Source organism: Nicotiana tabacum, chromosome 23, assembly GCF_000715075.1.
Source record: "Nicotiana tabacum cultivar K326 chromosome 23, ASM71507v2, whole genome shotgun sequence".
NCBI lineage: Eukaryota > Viridiplantae > Streptophyta > Magnoliopsida > Solanales > Solanaceae > Nicotiana > Nicotiana tabacum.
The window spans coordinates 65,174,420-65,200,200 of NC_134102.1; the positions used below are offsets into that span (position 1 = coordinate 65,174,420).

At 37.5% G+C, this 25,781-nt stretch overlaps 2 protein-coding genes and 1 long non-coding RNA gene across 3 annotated transcripts; all 3 read right to left on the reverse strand.

The window, feature by feature from the left end:
• Positions 1-888: 888 nt before the first annotated feature.
• On the reverse strand, positions 889-15,958 carry LOC142177436 (uncharacterized). Its single transcript, XR_012705860.1, has 3 exons — positions 15,829-15,958; positions 3,308-3,422; positions 889-1,167 (listed from the first exon to the last, which is right to left on the reverse strand). It is a non-coding gene; the product is annotated as an uncharacterized LOC142177436 (long non-coding RNA).
• Positions 12,580-15,834, reverse strand: LOC107787900 (uncharacterized). The gene is made up of 4 exons (XM_016609513.2): positions 14,542-15,834; positions 14,335-14,463; positions 13,595-14,264; positions 12,580-13,518 (listed from the first exon to the last, which is right to left on the reverse strand). The coding sequence occupies exons 1-3, from the start codon at positions 14,570-14,572 to the stop codon at positions 13,612-13,614; spliced, it is 813 nt and encodes a 270-aa protein (XP_016464999.2). The 5' UTR covers positions 14,573-15,834; the 3' UTR covers positions 12,580-13,518; positions 13,595-13,611.
• An 8,325-nt stretch (positions 15,959-24,283) lies between the features above and the next one.
• LOC107761237 (autophagy-related protein 18a-like) lies at positions 24,284-25,395 on the reverse strand. Its single transcript, XM_016579439.2, has one exon. The coding sequence runs from the start codon at positions 25,265-25,267 to the stop codon at positions 24,311-24,313; it is 957 nt and encodes a 318-aa protein (XP_016434925.2). The 5' UTR covers positions 25,268-25,395; the 3' UTR covers positions 24,284-24,310.
• Positions 25,396-25,781: the final 386 nt, after the last annotated feature.

Below are 25,781 nucleotides of genomic sequence, written 5' to 3' on the forward strand. Positions count from 1 at the left end.
ATTAAAAATAATATTTAAATAAATAAAAAATTAAAGTGCCTCCTCTAAAAATTGTGTTATTTCAGAGAATAACTATAAATGCTATTTATTTTTTCAAAAAGCAAAATATATCAAGATGACGACTTTGTGGTATAATAGAATGTTAAAGGGGCACATATTTTTTTTAAACTTTAAAGAGCAATTAGGATGTTCTTTTTGCTTTGAACATACTCAAATTTTTTGTCCACTTTTATTGTCTAAATATTAAAAAATCATCAAATAAAAATCTTTTTTAAATGTGAAATCTATTTTAAACGGTAAAAAGATTGGTTAACATTTTGTACAAAGGAATATGAATAGGAAAATGACGTATATATGTAATTGGTCCCGAGTAAAAGAAGTATTTTAGAAAGAAATCGTAGGTAATATAAGATAACGATCGAGCTAAAACTTTATAAGAACTGTTAGTAATGATTGAGTTTGGATGCCTGTGCGATTACAGAGGTATCAATAGAATAGCCTGGATCAAACTCCTAAATATGATAATATCTATCATTTAGAAACTTGCAATTTTTTTAAAAAAAATTATATTATAACATAAATATGTCTTTTGAATATTTTTATATTATTTTTAAAAATTTATTTTCATTAACACGAAGCACACGCGCAACGCGCTTATGTTAAAGATGCAGTTTCAAAAAAGTGTAATACATGGACTCAAAATTAGCCCAAAAAATGGGGGTTACAAGGTGCAAAAGGTTCATCAAATACCATTGCAGCAGGTAGAAATAGGAAAAGATAAGATGTAAGGAAAAATGGAGCAGTAAAAGAAGGAAGGGAAAAACTCATGCATCTTTTACTACTAGTAATTGTCTGTTGTTCTAAGCTCTGCATATATATTTTCATTTACGACTACAAAATCATTTTTTTTTTTTGGCATTAACTAGTTGAAAACCGTTGGTTGTCTATACTAACTTGTTATGTTATCTCAAGCTATATACAGAACTTAAAACGCCATTTACTACTATTTGCAAAGAGGGTTAAACTAGGGGAAGCCATAGCATCCTTCTTGGGCATAGACATTATCCATCCTTTACATTACAAGGTTCTTGAGGCTTCAGAAAATTGTGATATTCCAACTGAGAGATCTCTTTGGCAGATGCTGGGTCAAACTTGCATCTAATAAAGCTGCATGACACATTGACATGTCAATAATTAATGGCAGCTATCTATAATAAGAATTTGTGATATGTCATTGCTGATGATTGAGCACATGACAGACCCAGCTGAAGTCAAAGTTGATTCATGATGGGAATCACATAGGAAGGGGACCAAATTAGTACGTAGACTATTAACCTGTTTCGTCTTTAAGTTTTGTCAAATTTCAAAAATCTGCTTATTTTAAAAAGTCTTTTATGTTGGAAGTGTTTTTCAAAAAGGTACTTTTTGACTAATCAATTTGAAATGTGTTTTTGCCAATATTAGAGTAGCAAGTTGTGCTAGGCCAAATTTCCAAAGTGCTTCGGTGGAAAAGCTAGCTTCTGAAAACAGTTTTTGCTCCTACTCAAGCACTTATTTTTTTCCTAAAATCTTTGTCAAGCACTTCTACTCTCTAAAATTAACACATTAAAAAAAAAAACTTTTGGCTTCCTAGAAGTTTCACCAAATGGGCTATAAGATGGGTGAAGAAGACCATGTCAGTCCCTAGTTCAATCAGTTAAAATCCTGCACTCAGTTGTTGGTTTCAATATTTATAACCAACTTCTCTAATGTTTCAATTCCGTTGGTCTTTGTAATTCTATGTAAATAAATTGAAATTTATCTTTCTTCACTCGAGCAAATTTAAATGAGAGAGAGAGGGAGGGAGCAAACATCATATCCGCCTTTCCCCTCATTCGCTTAAAGAGAGATCCCTGATGAATTTATGACCAGATAATGTCAGTTATTTGTTTTCCACTTTCTTCGGTCTGAACTATTTCTATACAAGCATTGTTATTACTATACAAGGTATTTGTCACCAGCAAAGGATGCGATGCAGCTGATGGGGTTGCTCTTCCGTTAACCAGAGGTCTCGGGTTCGAGTCCTGGGTATGGAAAAATCCTTGGTAGAGAGCGCTTCTCCCCGAATGGGGCCTTACGCGGCGAGAATCCGAATATAGTCGCGCTCCAATACGGATACCGGACACCGGGCGGAAAAAAAAAGGTATTTGTGATTGTCTATACACATGAAGGTTAAATGTTTAACATATGACACATTGCACAGCGTTTTCCAAATTATCCCTAACGAAGAGTACGCATAACAGAGCTAATGAAAGATATAAACTTTACTCTCTCTCCCTCTCTCTCTCTCATTATGGATTTGGGAACAAACATATTACGTATTATTCTTGCTCTCGAACCCAAATGAGAAGTCTCTTTGGTTTCAAAAACAACAAGAGAAAAAACATTTTGTTTTCTTCTCACAATCCTACCCTGCCAGCCTTGTCCTTTTATTTAACAATTGGCGCCAAAATTTAAATAGCATGTGATTTTTTTTCTGAATTGTATAACCATATCATCTAAAATTTTAAATTGTCAAAGATAGGATATTTACTTAATTATATCTCCAATACGTTGTTAGTGTGTATGCCTGATATTTTTTCATGCGCAAAAAACATTAGCTTTTTTTTGGATGAACGCTAGCGATGATATTTGAACTTACGAACTTTATCTGCTTTGCGACCTTGTTGAGTTGTATAATCGTCTTATCGAGAGAGTACACTTTTATAAATTTAATTTTTTTCATAGCCAAAAGGAGAGTAACTTACAACACTTTTGTTTACTTAATCATGTTTTCAACATCTTCTACCAAAACTATTTTGTTCGAAAAGACATTATTAGTATTTAAACATGTTTAGTTAGTTTTATGAAAGCTTTAAGACTTTTGAGGGTTTTAATGAAATGTTTATCCAAGGGACCAACCCAACACCAGTCAAATCCAAATTGAAATAACTGTATTTCAAAAGCAAAACAAAAATAATTATACTCAATGACAAATTAATGAAATGTTTATCCAAGAGACCAACCCAACACCAGTCAAATCCAAATTGAAATAACTGTATTTCAAAAGCAAAACAAAAATAATTATACTCAATGACAAATTAATGAAATGTTTATCCAAGAGACCAACCCATAACCAGTCAAATCCAAATTGAAATAACTGTATTTCAAAAGCAAAACAAAAATAATTATACTCAATGACAAAAACAGAAACCAAATGTTTAGGTGGCAAACACAGCAAAGAAGATTATATTATAGTAGGCATAAGTTCTTGCAAGAGTTAACTAACCTTCCGTCCCAGCGAAGAATTATCAGCGTATTCTTTTCGTTACCAAACGTAACAATGTATTGAGACACTCCAGGCAGTCGGAATTGCTGAAAAAATTAAGCAGGAACTCAAGAGCCTGAACAGAAGTAAAAAATGTGTCATTTGTATACGGTCGAAATAGATTTCGGCCTTCGCACGTCTGATCGAGTTCGAATGATAATCGATCGAAGTGAGACTTCGAGATGGGTTGCGAAGATGGAACAAACAAGCTTCGAACCCGAGGAGCCGATCAATATCGAGCAGTGTTTTAAAAGGCGTGGGCGTAAGGCGGGGCGTTTTACATATGCCTCAGCGGGGCGTAAGCCCCATAGATATTTAATTTTTAATATTTTATGAAATAATATAATGATAATTAATATTTATAAACAGGTAAAATTGCATAAGAATTGAAGAAAACTATATATATGTGTGCTCCATCCCCACAAAAAACTAATCAAAACAATCTATTATACGTTACTTACAAGCACAAATAATTTGAGTCTAAAAGAATAAAATTTTATATATGGAAGAACAAAAAGGATGATTAACCTGTAATTTGAACTTTGAATTTGCTGCTATGAAGAAAAATGTAGTTCTCTTTGTATTTGTAAAAAAAATTAAATATTCGTTGCTTTTGGGAGAGATATCAGCAGACTAGCGGACAAGATAAAATTTTGGGAAAACCATGAATTAGGGCTTAAATCAATAAAAAAGATCTTTACTTTTAAATTTAATACTTTTGAGTTCCTTTTTAAACCTTTTGAGTAATTACCAAACTCACTTTTGAGAATTTGGGTATTATATGAAGGACTAATTCAACAAATTTTGTTTTAATTTGAAAAAGTCTCTAGGGCTTACTCCTTACTAAAAACAACGCGCCCCGAACGCCCGGGCGTACGCCCCAAATTGCGGGGCGAACGCCTTTTGAGACTTTCGCCCCACACCATCGCCCCGGGGCTCGCCCCAGAAACGCCTTTTAAAACAGAGATGTCGAGTTCGATATTGTTATCGAGTTTGAATCCAAATCGAACTATGATGCAGAGTAAAGCTATCAGGATCATGATCCAGAGACCAACCAATATTGACCCCGAATCAATTCAAGGGTCCGAGTCAGAATCGAGCTTAAGCCAAAGATCGAGAGCTCGAGTTAGAATCGGGCTCAAGCCGAGATCAAGAGCTCGAGTCAGATCGGACTCACAAACAAAAGCCGTTGCAATCCCACTAAGATAAGAGAATCTTGGCAGGAATTGTGGAAAAGCTGATTTATCATGGATCTCCCACTGAGTATTTTTTAATTATATTTAAAGTAAGATCCCTCTACTATAAAGAGGAGGATTTATCATTTCTGGAAGGGCAGTTTTTTAGAGCTCACATTGTAATTCAAGCACCATATTCTCTTATACTCGAGAGTTTATTCTTTTAAGCCTCATAAACTGATTCATCTTGCTTAGTCCCAAAAAATCGCTTTCGTTACAACTGTGTTTATTTTGTCTTCTCTACGGTCCATATTTGATATTTCCTTTTATCCTTACAGTTTGTATTAAACTATATCACATATCCTTAGAACTACGAATAAATTCAATTCTATCCGTTTTTTGGGTAAACAGTTTGGCGCCCACCATGGGGCTAAGGATAACAGTGATTATTTGATACGAATCTGAAAAAATACGCCATTGTGTTTTGCGCTTGTTTCCGAAAATATCTTGAATTTCGGATTAGCTACGACTAACCATCAATCAAATGGCTTCACCGATCGATAACGGGGCCGGTCTTCAAGACGAAAATAACAACTTGACACCCAGTACTGAAAGACCACTTGTAAATGCCGTTGGAGCTAGAATCGGAGGGCCAATTGATATCAATTCGCATGTAGCCATCGAGGCGAACCTACATGCTGAACCCGAGAATAGCATCCATGGTGACACTCGGTCTGCGGCTCGAGATACTCATAACGTCGAGGACAACGGCGTTAGCTTGCGTATGATTTTCGAAATGTTGCAAGCCCAACAGGCAGCAATAACTCAGTTGCAGAGCCAAACCCAGCTACAAAGCAGGCCAGAGCCCAATCCACCCCGAAAAATCACTCACAGAACGGAACCAGCCATAGTAAAGTCAAATGAGCAAGAATCGGGGACTACTCCCGAAATTACTAAATTGCTCGAGGAACTCACAAAGCGAGTCGAAACTAACGATAAAAAAGTAAAAACTTATAACTCTAGGGTCGATCAGATCCCGGGAGATCCACCAATGATAAAAGGGTTGGATTCGAAAAAATTCATGCAAAAACCTTTTTCCACGAGCGCAGCCCCGAAACCAATCCCCAAAAAATTCCGTATGCCCGAAATTCCCAAATATAACGGAATGACCGATCCCAACGAGCACGTCACTTCTTACACATGTGCCATCAAGGGCAATGATTTAGAAGACGATTAAATCGAATCTGTGTTGTTAAAAAAATTCTGAGAGATCCTCTCGAAGGGGGTGATGATTTGGTATCACAACCTACCACCAAATTCCATCGACTCGTTCGCCATGTTAGCAGATTCTTTTGTGAAAGCACATGCCGGCGCCATAAAAGTCGCAACAAGGAAATTAGACATCTTCAAGGTAAGACAAAGGATAACGAGATGCTGAGGGAGTTCGTATCTCGTTTTCAAATAGAACGAATGGACGTGCCACCAATCACATACGATTGGGCTGTTCAGGCTTTCACTCAAGGTTTGAACGAGCGAAGTTCAATGGCTTCATGGCGATTAAAGCATAATCTGATCGAATACTCAGCCATCACATGGGTCGACGTGCACAATCGGTACCAATCGAAAATTAAAGGTCAAAGGTGATCAATTGGGGTCTGAACCCGCGGTTCGAAGGGATACTAATCGAGAATGAGGTCCGATCGGGGATCGATACCAACCGTACAACGGAAGCCACAGAGTCCGTGAATCGAGACATAACCTCAAGCAAAATAACAAAAGAAGTGATCGAGGTCAAGGGTCCCGGGGGCTGACGAACAGAAGCAGGTTCTATAGGCCTGCCGGATCTAAGGAAGCACCTCGGTTATCGGAATATAACTTCAGCGTTGATGCATCCGCCATCGTATCGGCTATCAGACGTATCAAAGACACTAAATGGCCTCGACCCATGCAGGCTGATCCTGCCCAGAGGAATCCCAATCAAATGTGTGAATATCATGGCACTCATGGCCACAGAACGAAAGATTACAGGCAACTAAGAGAGGAAGTAACCCGGTTATTTAACAAAGGGCACCTTCGGGAATTTTTGAGCGATAGGGCGAAGAACCATTTTAAAAATAGGGATTTCGGCAAGCAAAACGAACAAGAAGAACCACAGTACGTCATTTACATGATCATCGGCAGTGCCGATACCCCTCAGGGACCAATGCTTAAATGCACTAAAACATCGATTGTGAGAGAAAAGCGATCTCGAACTCAAGATTACACACCCATAGGAACTTTGCCCTTCAATGATGAAGATGCAGAAGGAGTCATACAACCTCATAACGATGCACTGGTAATATCTGTACTCATGAATAAAACTAAAGTTAAGCGTGTGTTGATTGATCCAGGTAGCTCGGCCAATATCATCAGATTGAAGATCGTAGAACAGCTCGGCTTGCAGGACCAGATCGTACCCGCAACCCTGGTTCTAAACGGATTCAATATGGCATGTGAAACCACCAAAGGCGAAATAATTCTACCAATAAACGTGGCCGGAACCATCCAGGAAACGAAGTTCTACGTGATCGAAGGCGACATGAGATACAACGCCCTTTTCGGAAGGCCATAGATCCACAACATGAGAGTTGTACCTTCGCCCCTACACCAGGTCCTCAAATTCCTAACATCGAGAGGAGTCAAAACAATGTACGGAGAACAACCAGCCGCAAGAGAAATGTTCGTCGTCGAGGAAGCGAAACCAATATCCTCGCCTTCGCCAGTAAAGAGATCGGGCTCAGAAGGGGAACGAGATACCAAATAGCAACCACAGACATCGGCTTCGACCCAACCAGATAACTAGAAGATCGAAGAAGATGATGATAAGAGGATCCCTCGATCCTTCATGATTCCCTATGACTCCGATGCCACCAAATCGACAATTGAGGAACTGGAGCAAGTCACACTAATCGAGCACTGGCCCGAACGAAAGGTATACCTGGGAACGGGGTTGATCCCCGAACTCAGGAAGAAACTTATTCAATTTCTTATCGATAACATTGATTGCTTTGGCTGGTCCCATTTAGATATAACAGGGATCCCTCCGGACATAACGACGCACCGGCTAAGCTTGGACCCTAAGTTCAGACCGGTGAAGCAAAAGAGAAGACCCCAGTCCGAGGTAAAACACGCATTCATAAAAGACGAGGTAACCAAACTTCTCAAGATAGGGTCCATTCGGGAGGTGAAATATCCCGAATGGTTAGCCAATATAGTTGTAGTGCCTAAAAAAGAGAACAAACTTAGAATGTGTGTGGACTATAAGGATTTGAACAAAGCATGCTCCAAAGATTCTTTTCCGCTGCCCAACATCGATCGCATGATCGATGCCACGGCCGGTCACGAGATCCTCACTTTTCTCGATGCCTATTCCGGGTATAATCAAATCCAAATGAACCCGTAGGACCAGGAAAAGACTTCATTTGTCACCAAATATGGAACATATTGTTATAATATGATGTCCTTCGGGCTAAAAAATGTAGGGGCTACTTACCAACGCCTAGTAAATAAAATGTTCGAAGAACAAATAGGTAAAGCAATGGAAGTTTATATTGATGACATGCTGGTTATGTCCCTGCGCGCAGAGGACCATCTGACCCATTTGCATGAAACGTTCGAGTTTTTGAGGAAATACAACATGAAGCTCAAGCCCGAAAAATGTGCTTTCGGAGTCGGTTCGGGCAAGTTCCTCGGCTTCATGGTGTTAAATCGGGGAATCGAGATTAACCCCGATAAAATCAAGGCCATCGAAGACATCACCATCGTGGACAGCGTGAAAGCTGTACAAAGGCTAACGGGACGGATTACAGCCTTAGGCCAATTCATTTCGAGATCATCAGATCGAAATCACAAATTTTTCTCTCTACTCAAAAAGAAGAACGATTTTGCTTGGACCCCGGAATGCCAACAAGCATTAAAGGAACAAAAACAATATCTGTCGAGCCCACCACTACTTCATACTCCAAAAACAGACAAAAAACTTTGCTTGTACTTGGCAGTATCAGAAATCGCAGTAAGCGGTGTCCTAGTTCGGGAAGAGCAAGGTACGCAATTTCCCATTTATTATATAAGTCGAACCTTAGGAGAAACAGAAACTAGATATCTGCACCTAGAAAAGTTGGCACTTGCACTGATAAGCGCCTTTAGAAAGTTACGAACGTACTTTTAATGTCACTCCATATGCGTATTAACGACTTACCTACTTTGTAATATTTTGCACAAGCCCAAACTATCAGGCCGATTGGCCAAATGGGCCGTCGAACTCAGTGGGTACGATATCGAATATCAACCCCGTACGGCCATCAAGTCTCAAATTTTAGCAGACTTCGTGGCCAATTTCACGCCAACCCTCGTACCCGAAGTCGAAAAAGAACTCCTGTTGAAATCGGGTACGTCATCGAGGGTATGGACCCTTTTTACAGACGAGGCTTCGAACGTGAAAGGGTCCGGGCTAGGCATAGTTTAAAGCCACCCACGGGTAGCATTATTAGGCAATCTATTAAAACTACCAGGTTGACTAACAATGAGGCCGAGTATGAGGCCATGATTGCAGGTCTCGAGCTAGCTAAAAACTTGGGAGCAGAAGTCATTGAAGCCAAATGTGACTCTTTGTTGGTGGTAAGTCAAGTAAACAAAACTTTCGAAGTTCGAGAAGATAGAATGCAAAGGTATTTGGACAAACTACATGTCACTTTGCACCACTTCAAACAATGGACTTTACAGCATGTTCCACGAGAGCAAAACAATGAGGCTGATGCACTTGCGAATTTGGGATCATCGGTCGAGGAAGGTGACTTGAGCTCGGGGACTATCGTTCAACTCTCGAGATCTGTAATCGAAGAAGGTCATGCCGAGATAAATTCCACTAGTTTAACCTGGGATTGGAGAAATAAGTATATTGAATACTTAAAGAATGGAAAGCTCCCATCGGACCCTAAAGATTCAAGGGCCCTACGGACTAAAGCTACTCGATTCACGTTGGCTTCAGATGGAACGCTATACCGAAGGACATTCGATGGACCATTGGCAATATGCTTGGGTCCAGGAGATACCGATTATATCCTACATGAGGTGCACAAGGGCACTTGTGGGAATCACTCCGATGCAGATCCATTAGTCCGAAAAATAATTAGGGCAGGGTATTATTGGATCGATATGGGCAAAGATGCGAAGGAATTTGTTCGAAAATGTGACAAATGTCAAAGGTTTGCACCAATGATCCATCAACCCGGAGAGTAACTTCACTCAGTCCTATCCCCATGGTCGTTCATGAAATGGGGAATGGATATCGTCGGCCCTCTGCCATCGACCCTAGGTAAAGCTAAATTCATTTTATTTATGACTGACTATTTCTCTAAATGGGTTGAAGCACATGCGTTCGAGAAAGTAAGAGAGAGAGAAGTTATAGACTTTATCTAGGATCATATCGTATGTCGATTCGGGATACCCGCCGAAATAGTATGTGACAATGGGAAACAATTTATTGGCAGCAAAGTGACGAAATTCTTCGAAGGTCACAAAATAAGAAGGATATTATCAACACCGTATCACCCCAGTGGGAGCGGATAGGCCGAATCAACGAACAAAACTATCATTCAACACCTAAAGAAGAGACTGAACGACGCTAAAGGAAAGTGGAGAGAAATCCTACCCGAAGTCCTTTGGGCATATCGAACGACGTCAAAATCCAGTACGGGGGTAACCCCGTTATCCTTAGTATATGGGTTCGAGGCATTGATACCAGTCGAAGTCGGCGAACCCAGTACTAGATTTCAATACACGACAGAAGAATCAAATAACGAGGCTATGAATACTAGCCTCGAATTATCAGACGAAAAACGAGAAGCTGCTCTCGTCCAATTGGCCGCCCAAAAGCAACTAATCAAAAGATACTATAATCGAAGAACCAAGCTTCGCCATTTTAAGCCCGGGGACTTAGTGCTAAGGAAAGTCACCCTCAATTCCCGAAATCCGAACGAAGGAAAACTGGGAAGGACCATATCAGGTTCTCGAGAACGTCGGAAATAGATCATACAAGCTCGACATTATAAACGGCAAATAATTATCAAGCAATTGGAATGTGTCACATCTAAAACGATACTACTGCTAAGATACAACCCTCCCATATTCATTTATATTTCAAAACTGACCCTTGCAGAAGTCCGATCTGGAGCTAGGATGGATCCTTCAATACGAAGCTTTAAGATCTGAAAGCACGAGTTGCACTCTTTTTCTCTTAGATCGATTTTTATCTCAAATAGGTTTTTCGGCAAGGTTTTTAATGAGGCAACCAATGATCGTGCTGCACTTACAACAATATTCGAGGCCTTTTTACAATCGACCTTGAATACTGGGGGGGCATTAGCCCTCAAATATATCAAGTTCTGATGCAAGAAAGTTATTTCGCAACAACGGGTTTCCAATAGAAAAAGTTGTAAGAGCCAAATGGTCAAAACGAACCATGCTCATGTAGTTGGACCGAACCCAGACACGAAACATGAACACATGTATAGTGACTTGCAAAGAAAGTTCTCCTCTTTACCAACATCTTATATCCAAGAAACATTCCTTTATTTGGAGATTTATTATGCAAACAGAATTAAGATAAACTCGACCACTAAGCCTATGGGCTACTTTTATTTCGAGTTCGAGCAAGCACTCACTCGACCATTACGCCTACGGGCTACATTACTTCGAGTTCAAATCACTCACTCGACCATTAAGCCTATGGGCTACTTTTATTTTGAGTTCGAGCAAGCACTCACTCGACCATTAAGCCTACGGGCTACTTTTATTTCGAGTTCGAGCAAGCACTCACTCGACTATTGCTCCTACGAGCTACATTACTTCGAGTTCGAATCATTCACTCGACTGCTAAGCCTACGGGCTACTTTCATTTCGAGTTCGAGCAAGCACTCACTCGACCATTACGCCTATGGGCTACATTACTTCGAGTTCGAATCACTCACTCGACCATTAAGCCTACATGCTACTTTTATTTCGAGTTCGAGCAAACACTCACTCGAGCATTGCGCCTACGGGCTACATTACTTCGAGTTCGAATCACTCACTCGACCATTAAGCCTACGGCCTACTTTTATTTTGAGTTCGAGCAAGCACTCACTCGACCATTGCGCCTACGGGCTACATTACTTCGAGTTCGAATCATTCACTCGACTACTAAGCCTACGGGCTACTTTTATTTCAAGTTCGAGCAAATAACTCACTCGACCATTATGCCTACGGGCTACATTACTTCGAGTTCGAATCATTCACTCGACTACTAAGCCTACATGCTACTTTTATTTTCGAGTTCGAGCAAACACTCACTCGACCATTAAGCCTACGGGCTACTTTTATTTCGAGTTCGAATCATTCACACGATTACTAAGACTATATGCTACTTTTATTTCGAGTTCGAGCAAGCACTCACTCGACCATTGCGCCTACGGGCTACATTACTTCGAGTTCGAATCATTCACTCGACTACTAAGCCTACGGGCTATTTTTATTTCAAGTTCGAGCAAATAACTCACTCGACCATTATGCTTACGGGCTACATTACTTCGAGTTCGAATCATTCACTCGACTACTAAGCCTACATGCTACTTTTATTTTCGAGTTCGAGCAAACACTCACTCGACCATTAAGCCTACGGGCTACTTTTATTTCGAGTTCGAATCATTCACACGATTACTAAGACTACATGCTACTTTTATTTCGAGTTCGAGCAAGCACTCACTCGACTATTACGCCTACGGACTACATTACTTCGAGTTCGAATCATTCACTCGACTACTAAGCCTGCGTGCTACTTTTATTTTGAGTTTAAGCAAGCACTCACTCAACCATTATGCCTACGGGCTATATTTCTTCGAGCTCGAATCATTGACTCAACTAATAAGCCTAAGGGCTACATCACTTCAAGTTTGAGTAAGCGCTCGCTCGATTCTACGAAGTCCAAATTTGATTAAGTTGTTTAAATCCTTGTGAAAACATTCATAAGGCGTGAATAAAGTCTTCACAAAACAAAAGCAAGTCGGCAAAAATGTCTATATACAAAATTGTCTACATGATTGATTACAATGTAAAAATTAAGGGCTAAGCTTCCTGGTCATCCTCAAGAGCGGTCCCTTCTCTATCAGGCTACCCCCCGTTCTCGGATCCACTCTTACTCCCATTGCCATCATCATTGTCATCATCATCGTTATCAGAAACCAGGGCTTCAACATCGGCTTCGAGTTCTTTGGCCCTTTTTATCTCTTCAGCGAGATCGAAATCACGAGCATGGATCTCCTCGAGGGTTTCCCTCCGAGATCGGCACTTAGCAAGTTCAGCGACCCAATGTGCTCGAGTATCGGCGGTCTCGGCTGCCTCTCTTGCTTGGACCTGGGCAGCTTCAGCATCGGCCTGATAGATGGCCACGAGTGCATCCGCATCGGCCTTTGCCTTTTCGGCATCGAATTCGGCCTTGGCAAGTACAAAGGCCAACCGAGCCTCGAGCTCCTCTATTCTTCTTGCTTGAACCATGCCTTTTTTCTTCATTCTCTGAAGTTGGGTTTCGGCCGATGATAACTGGGCTCGAGCAGTTTCTTTCTCTGCAGCAAAGCGGTCCATACCTTCTTTCCACTGCAAAGACTCCGCTTTTATCACGTCGACCTCCTCACGAAGCTTCCCGATCATCTCAATTTTTTGCTGCAACTGTGAGACCGAAAAATTAGCCATCATTCCGGTATCAAGCCCATAGGATTTTAAAAGTATCATTAACTGCTCAGACAAATCGGTATGATCTCGATAAGCCTTGGCCAACTCAACTTGGAGGTCTTTTATTTCCTCTTCCCTCTGCCCTAAGAGAAGTTTTAGGGAGTTCCTCTCATCAGTAACCCGTTGAAGGTCGGCCTCGTATCGACGCAACTCATTTTAGGACCGAGAACATGCTTCTCGATGAACTGCCGCTACCTACAAAGAAACAAGAAACGAAGTTAACAAAAAGTAAACATAAAGGTAGTACCGAAAAAATAATTTTAAGGCTTACCTGATTCAAAGCCTGCCTCACCCCGTGAAAAAGATCTGATTCACTAGTACCAGCGACATCCTCGATACCGGTAAACAGGTCACGAAAGGATCCTCTCCATCGTGAGGCCTGTCTAGATCGAGGGCCCCCAAAGCTTGGGCTTCCGGAATCACCCTTGCAGAAAAAACGAGAAAGGTGGGCGAATCTTCGATTGTTGCTGCCCCAAATGAATCACTTGGAGCGTTCTCTTCGGTTCGAAGGGATTCAAGAGCCCCTTCAAACATATCCCCCATCTGTTGGCTCCGATGAGATGCGTCTTTGATCTTCGATAATTTAGGGATTCCACTTGAATCATTCCCCGGTATATCCTCAGTTCGAGGCGGAGCCTCATGAAGCATCATCGATCCAGCTGCCGATGGGGCATCGGTGGTTCTCTTCGTTCGGGCCGCCAGCGCGGACCCATCATTTTCTTTTTCTTCTTCTTCTTCATCTTCGTACCTTAGACGCATAACTGATTCCACGGTCAAAGGAATGACATTCTTGTTCGGCTTACGAGCCGTCCTCTTCTTCGGTTTTGGATCGTCGGGAACATAGGCTCTTTTCCTTTTATTTCCCTTCACCGGCTTTGGGAAAGAGGCCAAAGTTTCTTCCTCGTTGGACAAGGGCCTCAAAATCTCATCTTTGCCCAAACCTAAAATTTTATTAAAATATTTGGAAATCATCTCGTTCGAATTATCAAAGAGTATGAGAAAGGGGCTTACCATGATTTTTGGCCTCCCACCAACCCTTTGACAAATCACGCCATGAGCGCTCGGCATATGTGGAGGTCGCAACAAGAGCTCGTACCCAGTTCTTGAGATCGAGAACTGCTCCGGGCATCCAGGGAACCGCTACATCACAAAAAGAAGAGTGTCGATGAGAAAAGAAATGAAAGAACAGAATAGAAGTAATAGTAGGAACACACTTACGTTTCATATTCCACTCCTCGGGAAATGGCATCTTTTCGGTCGGAATCAGGTCCGAAGTCCTCACTCAAACGAACCTGCCCATCCAGCCCCCGATCCATGTCCTCGTCAATGCTCGAGAACAGAGCCTTGGTAGCCCGACGCTGAAATTTTATTAACCCTCCTCAAAAAAGTTGAGGCCGGTACAATCGGATAAGATGGTCGAGGGTGAACGTCAAGCTTCGAACCCGAGGGGCCGATCAATGTCGAGTTCGATATTGTTATCGAGCTCGAATCCAAATCGAACTATGATGCAGAGTAAAGCTATCAGGCTCATGATCTAGAGACCAACCAATATTGACCCCGAATCAATTCAAGGGGCCGAGTCAAAATCGAGCTTAAGCCAAAGATTGAGAGCTCGAGTTAGAATCAGGCTCAAGCCGAGATCAAGAGCCCGATTCAGATCGGACTCACAGACCAAAGCCGTTGCAATCCCACTAAGATTAGAGAATCATGGCAGGAATTGTGGAAAAGCTGATTTATCATGAATCTCCCACTGAGTATTTTTTTAATTATATTTAAAGTAAGATCCCTCTACTATAAAGAGGAGGTTTTATCATTTCTGGAAGGGCAGTTTTTTAGAGCTCACATTGTAATTCAAGCACCATATTCTCTTATACTCGAGAGTTTATTCTTTTAAGCCTCATAAACTGATTCATCTTGCTTAGTCCCAAAAAATCGCTTTCGTTACAACTGTATTTATTTTGTCTTCTCTACGGTCCATATTTGATATTTTCTTTTATTCTTACAATTTGTATTGAACTATATTACATATCCTTAGAACTACGAATAAATTCAACTCTATCCGTTTTTCGGGTAAACAGCATTCACAACTCAGCACCTTATGATTCATCACTATAAATGAGAAGGTAAGTAATATTATACTATTATACTCCATGGATGACTGGAATAAGAGGATGTGATGAATAGACAAATAAGAAAAATGTATGGTGTAGAGGTAAAGTGTCCTTGCAAGAAACAAAAGTTTGCTCTCAATGGTAGTGATTGCAATTCCGATATATGAAGTGCATGTTGTAGAATATACTCACTTTTTAAAAAGATGCCTGAAAATTAGGAATTAAAGGTCATGTTCTTAGGGACAGAGTAACAACTTACAAACAACATTTTTTATTGCTTAACAGGATTTATAAATATCTAGTTAAAATGCCAAATAATTTTATTGAGTATGAACGGATACCCATCTAAGATTTAAAAATATAACTAGAAACCTTAAATCTGCTTTGGAAATACCTCCGATGAAGGAGAGCGAACTAGAGGCCACCACAGGAACACGGGAGTGGGGTGAACTATTTGAGTTGTTAGTACTCAAGTACACTAGATTGACCTTGAGGCTGAAGACATGAACAGTGCCTTTGTCGCTGGAGACGGCTAGCCACTGAGCAGTTGGAGAGAATGAAACACTATATATTTCTGCTCTATCCAAGCCTCTCCTTGCCTGAATCATGTGTAATTTAGCACAAGACAAGCATGTAAAATGCAGTTAGTTGGTCGAAAAGAAAGTAAAAAGACGCAATTAGTTGGAAATTAGAATAAATCTAGGCAGGCCAAGAAGAAATAGAAAGCCATCAAAACAGTTCAACCGTACACTCTTTATCAAAATGTCCAGCACCATACTACGGATTACAAAATGTAGAAATTGCTCTTGTAATTATGGGAGAAAAACTCATTCAAGATAGAAAAACAAGAACTAACAAACCATGTCTATCAAATTAGTTTTTGTTTCAAGGGGTTATAAAGGTGAGAAACTAAATGGTAGGTTGAAAATATCACAATGCTGCAAACCGAAGGTAAAAATTAATGAGGAAATTATGGAGCACGTGAAACAAGGTCCAGTGAGTTGGTGAACAACTGTACAACGTGATATGGATGATTAGCCAATCAGCAGTGGCGTACACAGATAATTTATAAGTGGTGTGACATTTTTTTATAATTAAAAAAAAATGGTGAACAAATAAATAAATTACTATAATAACATCATATTAAAACACACACAATTTAAAATAGAACTACAACTCTCAATAACGAGTTTTTATTTTTAAAATATATTCATAATAACCTCATTAAAAATAAAGATTTTTACATGGTTGCTCTCTTTTTAAACATTATTCTCATAAATGATAGCAATCTTTATTTATTCAAAAAATGGCACATTTTTTTTACTTTTTTAGCACTTTCACTTTGGTAAGTACATTAACTAAGGGATTTTCTCCTACATCAATATACTTCTACTACATTTTATTTTCCCTCTCTCTTCCATAATTTTTTTTTTCTGTTCCATAAATAATACTTACCCAAATATATCAAAGATTCTGAAAGAAGAATATCTCAAAAATAGGTCCCTCTTTAATGAGGTTGCACAATGGGAATTTTAGTATTTTATTTTCTTTAAGTTTTAAACTTTTTTATTGTATAATTTTATTTTTACTCAAAATATACCTTTAATATATTTTAAGTATGCTATATGTGTGATAACTTATAATGTAAATATTCCATCAATATGCCATATATATTTTTTTTGTTCCATAAATAATACTTATCCAAATATATCAAAGATTCTGAAAGAAGAATATCTCAAAAATAAGTCCCTCTTTAATGAAGTTGCACAATGGGAATTTTAGTATTTTATTTTATTTAAGTTTTAAACTTTTTTATTGTATAATTTTATTTTTACTCAAAATATATCTTTAATATATTTTAATAAATTTCAAGTATACTATATGTGTGATAATTTATAATGTAAATACTCCATCAATATGACATATATATATTTTATATGTATTTTATACCACATATATAAATTATATATATACACCATAATACATATAAACAAACAAAATATACCATACATAATCTTTATATATACCACTATTAAATAATTTATCACATATACCATTGTAATAGAAAATATATAAGAACCACCGGTCGAAGTTATAACATGTTAAAATAATATGTTATTATCCAAATTTAAACTCCAAAGAAGGAAACGAAAAGAAGAATTTTGCATATACAAAAAGAAAATAAGAAGAAAGGCATTAGAAAAGGGAAGACAAAAAAGAATGGAAGGATTGCATCAGTTATAGAAGATAAAAAATCTGAGCGAAAAAATAGGAACAATTGCTATAGTTTTGTAATTGTTATAAAATAAAAGCAATTTAGTAAAACATGAACAAGACATGTTGTTATGAAATAAAAGCAATTTAGTAAAACATGAACAAGAAATGGAGATAGAGAGAAGGAAGAGATTTTCTTCTTCAATTGTGTGTATTTTTCTATCTTTTACAAGGCCTTTATATAGGCATGAAAAGTGAAGAAAAATATGTCATTGAATATGTCATTAAGCATAGAAATATGTCATTGAATATGTCATTAAGCATTTGAGAAGATCATGGAGGAAGAGTAGACATCCACCATAATTTGATTTTTCTTATAACACTCCCCCTTAGATGTCCATAGATAATGTGCATCACTAAACCTTATTAGAAAAAAAAATCCTATGGGAAAAAAAAATCCTAGTGAGGGAAAAAGAGTACACATATTTAGAAATACGCCTTTTGGTTGCCTCGTTAAAAACCTTGCAAGGAAAACCCAGTGGGACAAAACCTTGTAAGGAAAAAAGAGTACAACGCGTATTAACTCCCCCTGACGAGAGTATCAATTCACATCCTTGAGCCTTCGCATCCCAATCTTGTACACTAGTTTCTTGAAGGTTGACGTCGGTAGAGATTTGGTGAACAAATCAGCCATATTATCACTTGAACGGATCTATTGCACATTGATATCACCATTCTTTTGAAGATCATGTGTAAAAAATAACTTTGGTAAAATGTGCTTTGTCCTATCCCATTTTATGAATCCTCCCTTCAACTGGGATATGCATGTTGCATTGTCTTCATACAAAATTGTGGATGGTTTGTCACACTTCAAACCATATTTGTCTCGAATAAGGTGTATTATAGACCTCAACCATACACATTCTCGACTTGCTTCATGAATAGCAATTATCTCATCATGATTAAATGAAGTAGTCACGATTGATTGCTTAGTCGATCTCCAATATATGGCAGTGCCTCCATATGTAAACACATAGCCTGTTTGAGATCGAACCTTTTGTGGGTTATATAAATACCCAATATCGGCATAACCAACAAGATCGGGACTGCAATCATTTCCATAAAATAATCCCATACCGATAGTCCCTTTTAGATACCGCAATATGTGTTTGATTCCATTCCAATGTCTCCTTGTAGGAGCAGAGCTATATCTTGTTAAGACATTAACTGAAAAAGTTATGTCAGACCTTGTAATGTTAGAAAGATACATTAGTGCACCAATTGCACTAAGATATGGTACGTCGGGACCAAGAAGCTCTTCATTATTTTCATGAGGTCGGAATGGATGTGCTTTATCCATATAAAATCGCTTTAAAATCATTTTAGTGTATGTTGATTGATGGACAAAAATTCCATCTTTCATATACTCAATTTGTAGACCAAGACAAAATTTTGTCTTTCCAAGATTTCATTCCAAATTCTTTCTTTAGATAGTCTACTACTTTAGGAAGCTCTACTGCTTTAGGAAGCTCCCTAGGAGTTCCAATGATATTTAAATCATCAACATACACGGTGATTATAACAAATTTAGATCCAGATCTTTTTATAAAGACACAAGGACAAATTGAATCATTCTTGTACCCTTCTTTCAACAGGTACTCACTCAGGCGATTATACTACATGTGCCCTAATTGTTTCAATCCGTATAAGGATTTTTGAAGCTTTATTTAATAAATTACTTAGAAACCTTAATATGCTTCAGAACAATTTAAATCCTTCAATGATTTCCATTATACGCATATCACGTTTTTCTTGTATTGCCAGATTAAAACCTGAAATGGCGGCATCCACCACAGGAGAACATGTCTCTATATAATCAATGCCAGGACATTTGCAAATCTTCTTGTGACACAAGTCGTCTTTATGTCTATCGACTTGACCTTCTTCTTTTTTTTCCGCACAAGAACACATTTATACCTCAACTGGCTTTATACTTTCAGGTGTTGGGACTATCCGTCCAACTTCATATTTTTCATGTGAAATCAATTTTCATTGCGTATTTTTCATTTGGCCAATTATTTATCTGTCCAAATTTTATGACAGATTTGAGCTCAAGATCCTCGTCAATATTAATAATATTGAGCGCTACATTATATTAACAATATCGTCGACGATCATTTTATATCGGTTCTACTATTATTCAATAAAGACATAACTTATTGAGATCTCTTTATCTTATTATTTTCAGGTACCTGAGCCTCTCCCATGAGGTCTTATGAAGTGTTATGTCGTGGTGCTCTTCTAGAGCACTTGCCTCCTTATTATGACCATCTTGAACATTTGCTCCTCTCCTTCTTCAAGGAGTTTTATCTTTAGAACCGATTAGTCTATTATGCTTTATGCATGCCATGGACTCTATTCATTATGGACTTTATTTTATTTGGAGCATTAGCAGCTGAATATGATATTTAGATTTGGGTCAGCAAATACGCCCGGCAATATTTTGCAAATGAATTATCACTTGAACTTCAAGTTCATATTTTCTCGTACGAGGATCTCGATGTACTCATAATAATTCATTACACGCATTACTTTTTCAGCTGCCCATTTTCTTCCCCTATTGTTGGGATCACCAACACATATCCCTAGCCTTATTTGGGGATCTATCTTTGTGCACTGTGATGGAACAATTAAATCATATAGCACATTCATATTTCTAGATGGAAATTATTTGGTTCCTGACCCTGAACCGATTGTGATAGGGAGAACTTATCATAACTTGGCTAGATGCTTACAAGTGCTGTTGTATATTAAATAATACATCAAATACCAAATTTTATTTTGGCAATTTTGTTCTCATAACCAATGGTTTAGATATAATTGGAGGCATACAATTTCTACTAAACCAACTTGGATTTAAACCAGTATTATCAAGATAAATCATCATAATTTATATTCTGGAACTGTGCTCTAATAATTTGAGCAATCAATCTTGCAAAAGCCAAACTACAAGTTGATAATAAATGCGCATGTGACCATAAAATAGATGCATCTATAAAAATCATATAATAGTAAACGGTCCACATGGAAGGTAACTGAGCCCATATATTTATCACCTTTTATTCGTTCCAGAAATCAAGGGATTCAATCCCTAACCTTAACTGGTATATCATGAGAATAAGCAACACAAGAGAATTCTTGAAGAATCTTATATTTCTTCAATATATGCCAATGTAATTCTCAATTAATTTTTTCGCATCATAATTGAACCGAGATGGTCAACCGGTCATGCCAACTAATATTTATTTCAGTAAACCTCTAGTTTACTTGTGGCTTGTGATTGCATCATCATGCTTATACTTGTATAGTACAAATAAAAGAAAAGTCAGGTAACCTTTCATATTTACCCGGTATGATTATAGTAATATAAAGATATTCAATCTTCTTTTCATTTATAGTCTCAATATGCCAACCACTTTGGCTAATATATTTGTAAATCAAAATATTTCTTTTTAGACTTACTACAATATTAATGTTATGAACAATTTCATTCATCCGGGTAGTAACAAATTAGTTCTTTCAGAACTCTTAACTGTTTTTGTACTACAAGATCTTTTGTCACACCATCCATATAATGAATGTCTCCTTCACAAAGAGAATCATATCATAATAATTGTAATGTTCAAAATCATCACAAGCAAAATAATTTTTTTGCTTTAATTTTGCTTTTAATAACTTTCATAAGGCATGACAAAATATATTTTGGCGTATCATATGCATGTGACCAATGATATATTTATGTAACTACACAATAATATTCATTATCTTTCTTTGTCTTAAACCTCCCTTAGAGGTGAGTTGTAGTATTTATCCAACTATGCACAAGTACATTATTATGCATAATCTTTATCATATATATATTTTCACATTCACTTTCAGGAATGAGTATGCAATCTCAATATTTATCACAAGTCACATTCTCTTCAAAGAATTTCTCCCTTTTTATAATTACCATAGTGATAATTATTATTATTTTGGCCTTTCGCACGCCCACATTCATTGGTCAACCACTTGTCTTTATTTAGACTTATCATGCACTGCTATCACATTCACTTCAAGAATGGAGCAAATCAAGTGGGACAAGCTTCATGCTTTTTTATGAAAATTATATTATTTTTTCTTTAGTTATTATTATTATCAATATGGTGCATTAGGACTCAAACCCAATGCCTTACCCATATAAAGGCATGCTAGGCCATAATGCGTTGGAACTTGAATCCAACATCTTTTCATCAACATAGTGCGTTGGGACTTGAACCCATTGTCTTACCCTCAAACTTTGGCATAATGGGCCAAAATTCACTAGGACTCGCACTCGAGCCTTTAAAATATTATTACTTCATAATTATAGGCATAAGTAAATTAACTTTCAAGAAGACATATATAACTATTTCAATCTTGAAATAATTCCTCTGCAACAAAAATGCTAGTTAGGATATATGTCATTTTGTTTTCAAATGATACAATCACTTTTATATTTTAATAAATTAATTAGGGGAAAGGTGCAGATAACCTATAACCACTTATATTTCAAAGATTATAAGAACTTCACCAAAAAAATCCAATACGGAGGAATGAGACTTATATTTCCAGCAAAAATATTTAAGGCTTAATGCATAACTGTGACTATTATAAATTATAACTATATTGAGTTTATATTGATTGTATATTCGAATGCCAAATTTGTAAGGTACTGTAAAATCGCCTACATATTTGATAATTTTGCTTTCAATGAAATACATCATGTGATGGTAAAAATATTATTACTAAATTACCTTAATAATTATCTATCATAGTATGTAAAAGGTCAGAACATATATATACGTTAGAATATTATCTTTGTCCTATAAGAGATGTAGCAAATAAAGACATACCTTTCCAGTTTTTTATTTCACTGGATACAATTGAAAAAAATATTTTTACTAAACACTGCACATAAAGTTAATGCAAAGATATGAAAATATGAATGGGTTTAGATGGATGTAAAACTTATCTTTGTATTATCATCCAAGACATTTTTCATTGTACTTGATCTCATTGCTTGCTTATAACTTACATAGTCTTGACATAGAAGATTATGAAATGAGCAATTCGTGCTGATAACGTGTTATAAAATAAAAGTAACTTAGTAAAACATGAACAAGACATGTTGTTATGAAATAAAAGCAATTTAGTAAAACATGAACAAGAAATGGAGATAGAGAGAAGGAAGAGATTTTCTTCTTCATTGTGTGTATTTTCCTATCTATTACAAGGCTTTTATATAGGCATGAAAAGTGAAGAAAAATATGTCATTGAATATATCATTAAGCATAGAAATATGTCATTGAATATGTCATTAAGCATTTGAGAAAATCATGGAGGAAGAGTAGACATCCACCATAATTTGATTTTTCTTATAACAGCAATGGGGTTGATTCTTGTCCGACTGAATTTTAGGAACATTTATTTGAAAGGTATTATGATATGTTAATATTTAGGTGCCTTAAAGGTAATTAACTAATGTTGCTATCGTTTTGCAAATTTTCTTTAAATATTGCCTAGTTTTGTTTTTTCCCCTTAAAAATAATGCACTAAATATGTCTTAGTTTACATAATTTCATTATACTTAGCTAGCGTTTGGCAATAGATTCCCAAATTTATTTTGAAAAATCTGATTTGGGTGAAGTTTGGTTTGAAGATGAAAATGTGTTTGGACATGATTTTTCAAAATATATTTCACTTTTTATTTGAAAAAATATGAAACATGACTTATACCCACAAGTTCTAAAAATTATCACAAATACCCAATAGTACCAAACAAACAAACTTGCTATCTTGTATATACAGAACCTTCATCAATACCATTCATTATCATTATCACAAACCATAGTCCTGAATATAAATAAGTTTAATGAGAGGCAAGTGAGCAGATATGGTTTAGTTGGTCGTAATAAATGTGGGCTCTTTTACAAACTATAAAAGTTTGGGGTAATATTTAAAAAATGACCGTGTCATGTTTTGGCCCAAAATCAGCAATTGAGGTGATTTTGGGATTTAGGATTTTGCCAAAATGTGGACAAAATCTATGCCCAAACATGTGTTTACCAAATAAATTCCAAATTTATTTTGGCAAAACTCATGTCCAAACTGGTCCTTATTGTTAGTTTGACAAAGAAAATGAATTCTAGCTCAAGCAGTTTTATAACGACATAGTTTGTTAGAGGTTAATGCTTCAAGTCTCATAAAATGTAATTATTTTTTATTAAAGAAAATCTCCAAATTGATAAAATGTAGTCAGAAATTGTAGCGCTAACCAGCAGATCACTGGGCGTCTTTGTTTCAGGGTAGTGTCATTTATTTAGTTATATGCAAAATAACTTGGTTTTGCTTATACTATATACACATACTTGGTAAAATTTTCCGACCAAGCCGTGACACCGCTTACCATAAGGCCCCTGCCAATCAGGCGTCATTCTGAATGATCATAAGAACAGGATAAAGGAAGACTGACAATAGGTTAGGTACATATACTAACATCAACCGGAGAACACTACTTCCCGAAAAACAGCAAAATAAAAAAATTCAAACCCATGTAAGAATGTCACTATCCCCTCCATTAATTATTCTACTTTGGCCCAAAAAGGGAAACATAATAACAGAAATGCTGCTATTACTTCAGGTTTTGTAACAAAAGAATGTGTAATATAGAATAAACTGAAACAATGATGAGAATAATCCCTTACCTCCTGCAACAATGTACCTTCTAGCGTGCTGAAAATCCGGATTAGTGTACCCCGGCCTTCCCTCGTAAGAGCAAAACATGCAAGCACTGAGTCATGTGCTACAATAACTGTTGTGCTTTTTGATGCATAATGTTCAACCCGAACTTGACCCTTTTGCAGACCAGGGCATACCAATACAAGTGGACTAGCAGCTTGTGAAACCTCACAGAAACCCTTTGGGTTCGCAATTGTTTCAATTTGAAACAACTTCAGATTAGAAATGTGGTAGACAAATATCTTCTGCTCAAGCACTACCACAATGTAGTCCTGCCGAAGCCGGATGCTGCGCACTTCCGACCGGAAACATAGCTCACTGATGCAGCGGCTTTGGTTATCATCCCAAACCATGACCTTGTTTCGAGGATACTGTGGATGGTCTCCACATCCAACAAAGGTTAATATATTGCTGCGAAAGAGCATTTCATTAATTCCAATGCCACCTATATTTTCGAAGTATCGACAAAAGGACTCACAGAAAGGGTCACAGGTAAATACTCCAAAACCACGATCAGTGCCGATAGCAAAACAGCTGCAGTCTTGATTGAACGAAATGCGGTATGCGGTTGTCGAATGATTGACAGATGAATGATTTGAACTAACACCTAATTCGGGGCTTTGGATAGACGAACCACGAAGAGGCTTATCATCAACCTGTTCAACAGCAGCTTGTTGTGGCTTCAGCTGATGTTGTTGTGCTTCTAGTTGCTCTAAAGAAGGCTGCAGCATTGGAGACTGAAGCTTTGAACTAGTATTTGGGTGTGGAAAGGGAGAGGACAAAGGGGAAAGAGTGGCCATGGACAGGGATAAGTGGTGGAAATTCAGTGTCGGGCCTAATTATGAAGTGAGAAAGACATAGTGTTTGTAACTGAGAGGCATGGAACTAAAGCAAAGCTTTCAGACAATGAATATGACCACATTTATAGGGTGTGTTTGGTATAATGGAAAATGTTTTCCAAGACAATGTTTTCTTGGAAAACAATACATTTTTGTATCATTTTCTTCATTTATGCCTTTCTTCATTAAAGCCCGTGCTTTACGCTTAAAACCCCAATAGACCTTAGAGAGTTTCGTCTTTTATAATACTGCTTTGCGAGAGTAGTACTACGATCAGTGATCAAAGTATGTCTTTTATCTTCCAGACAGCTATAAAAGTGTCTGTCAAATAGTCGTCATTGATCAAAGTATGTCTACTTGGTAAAGTATCTTTACTATATTATTTTTTGAAAATCATGCAGTTTTAAGATCATAGAACTATATATGTACTTGTGTACAGTCGATGAGCAAAAGAGAAAAGGCTGGAGTTCATAAC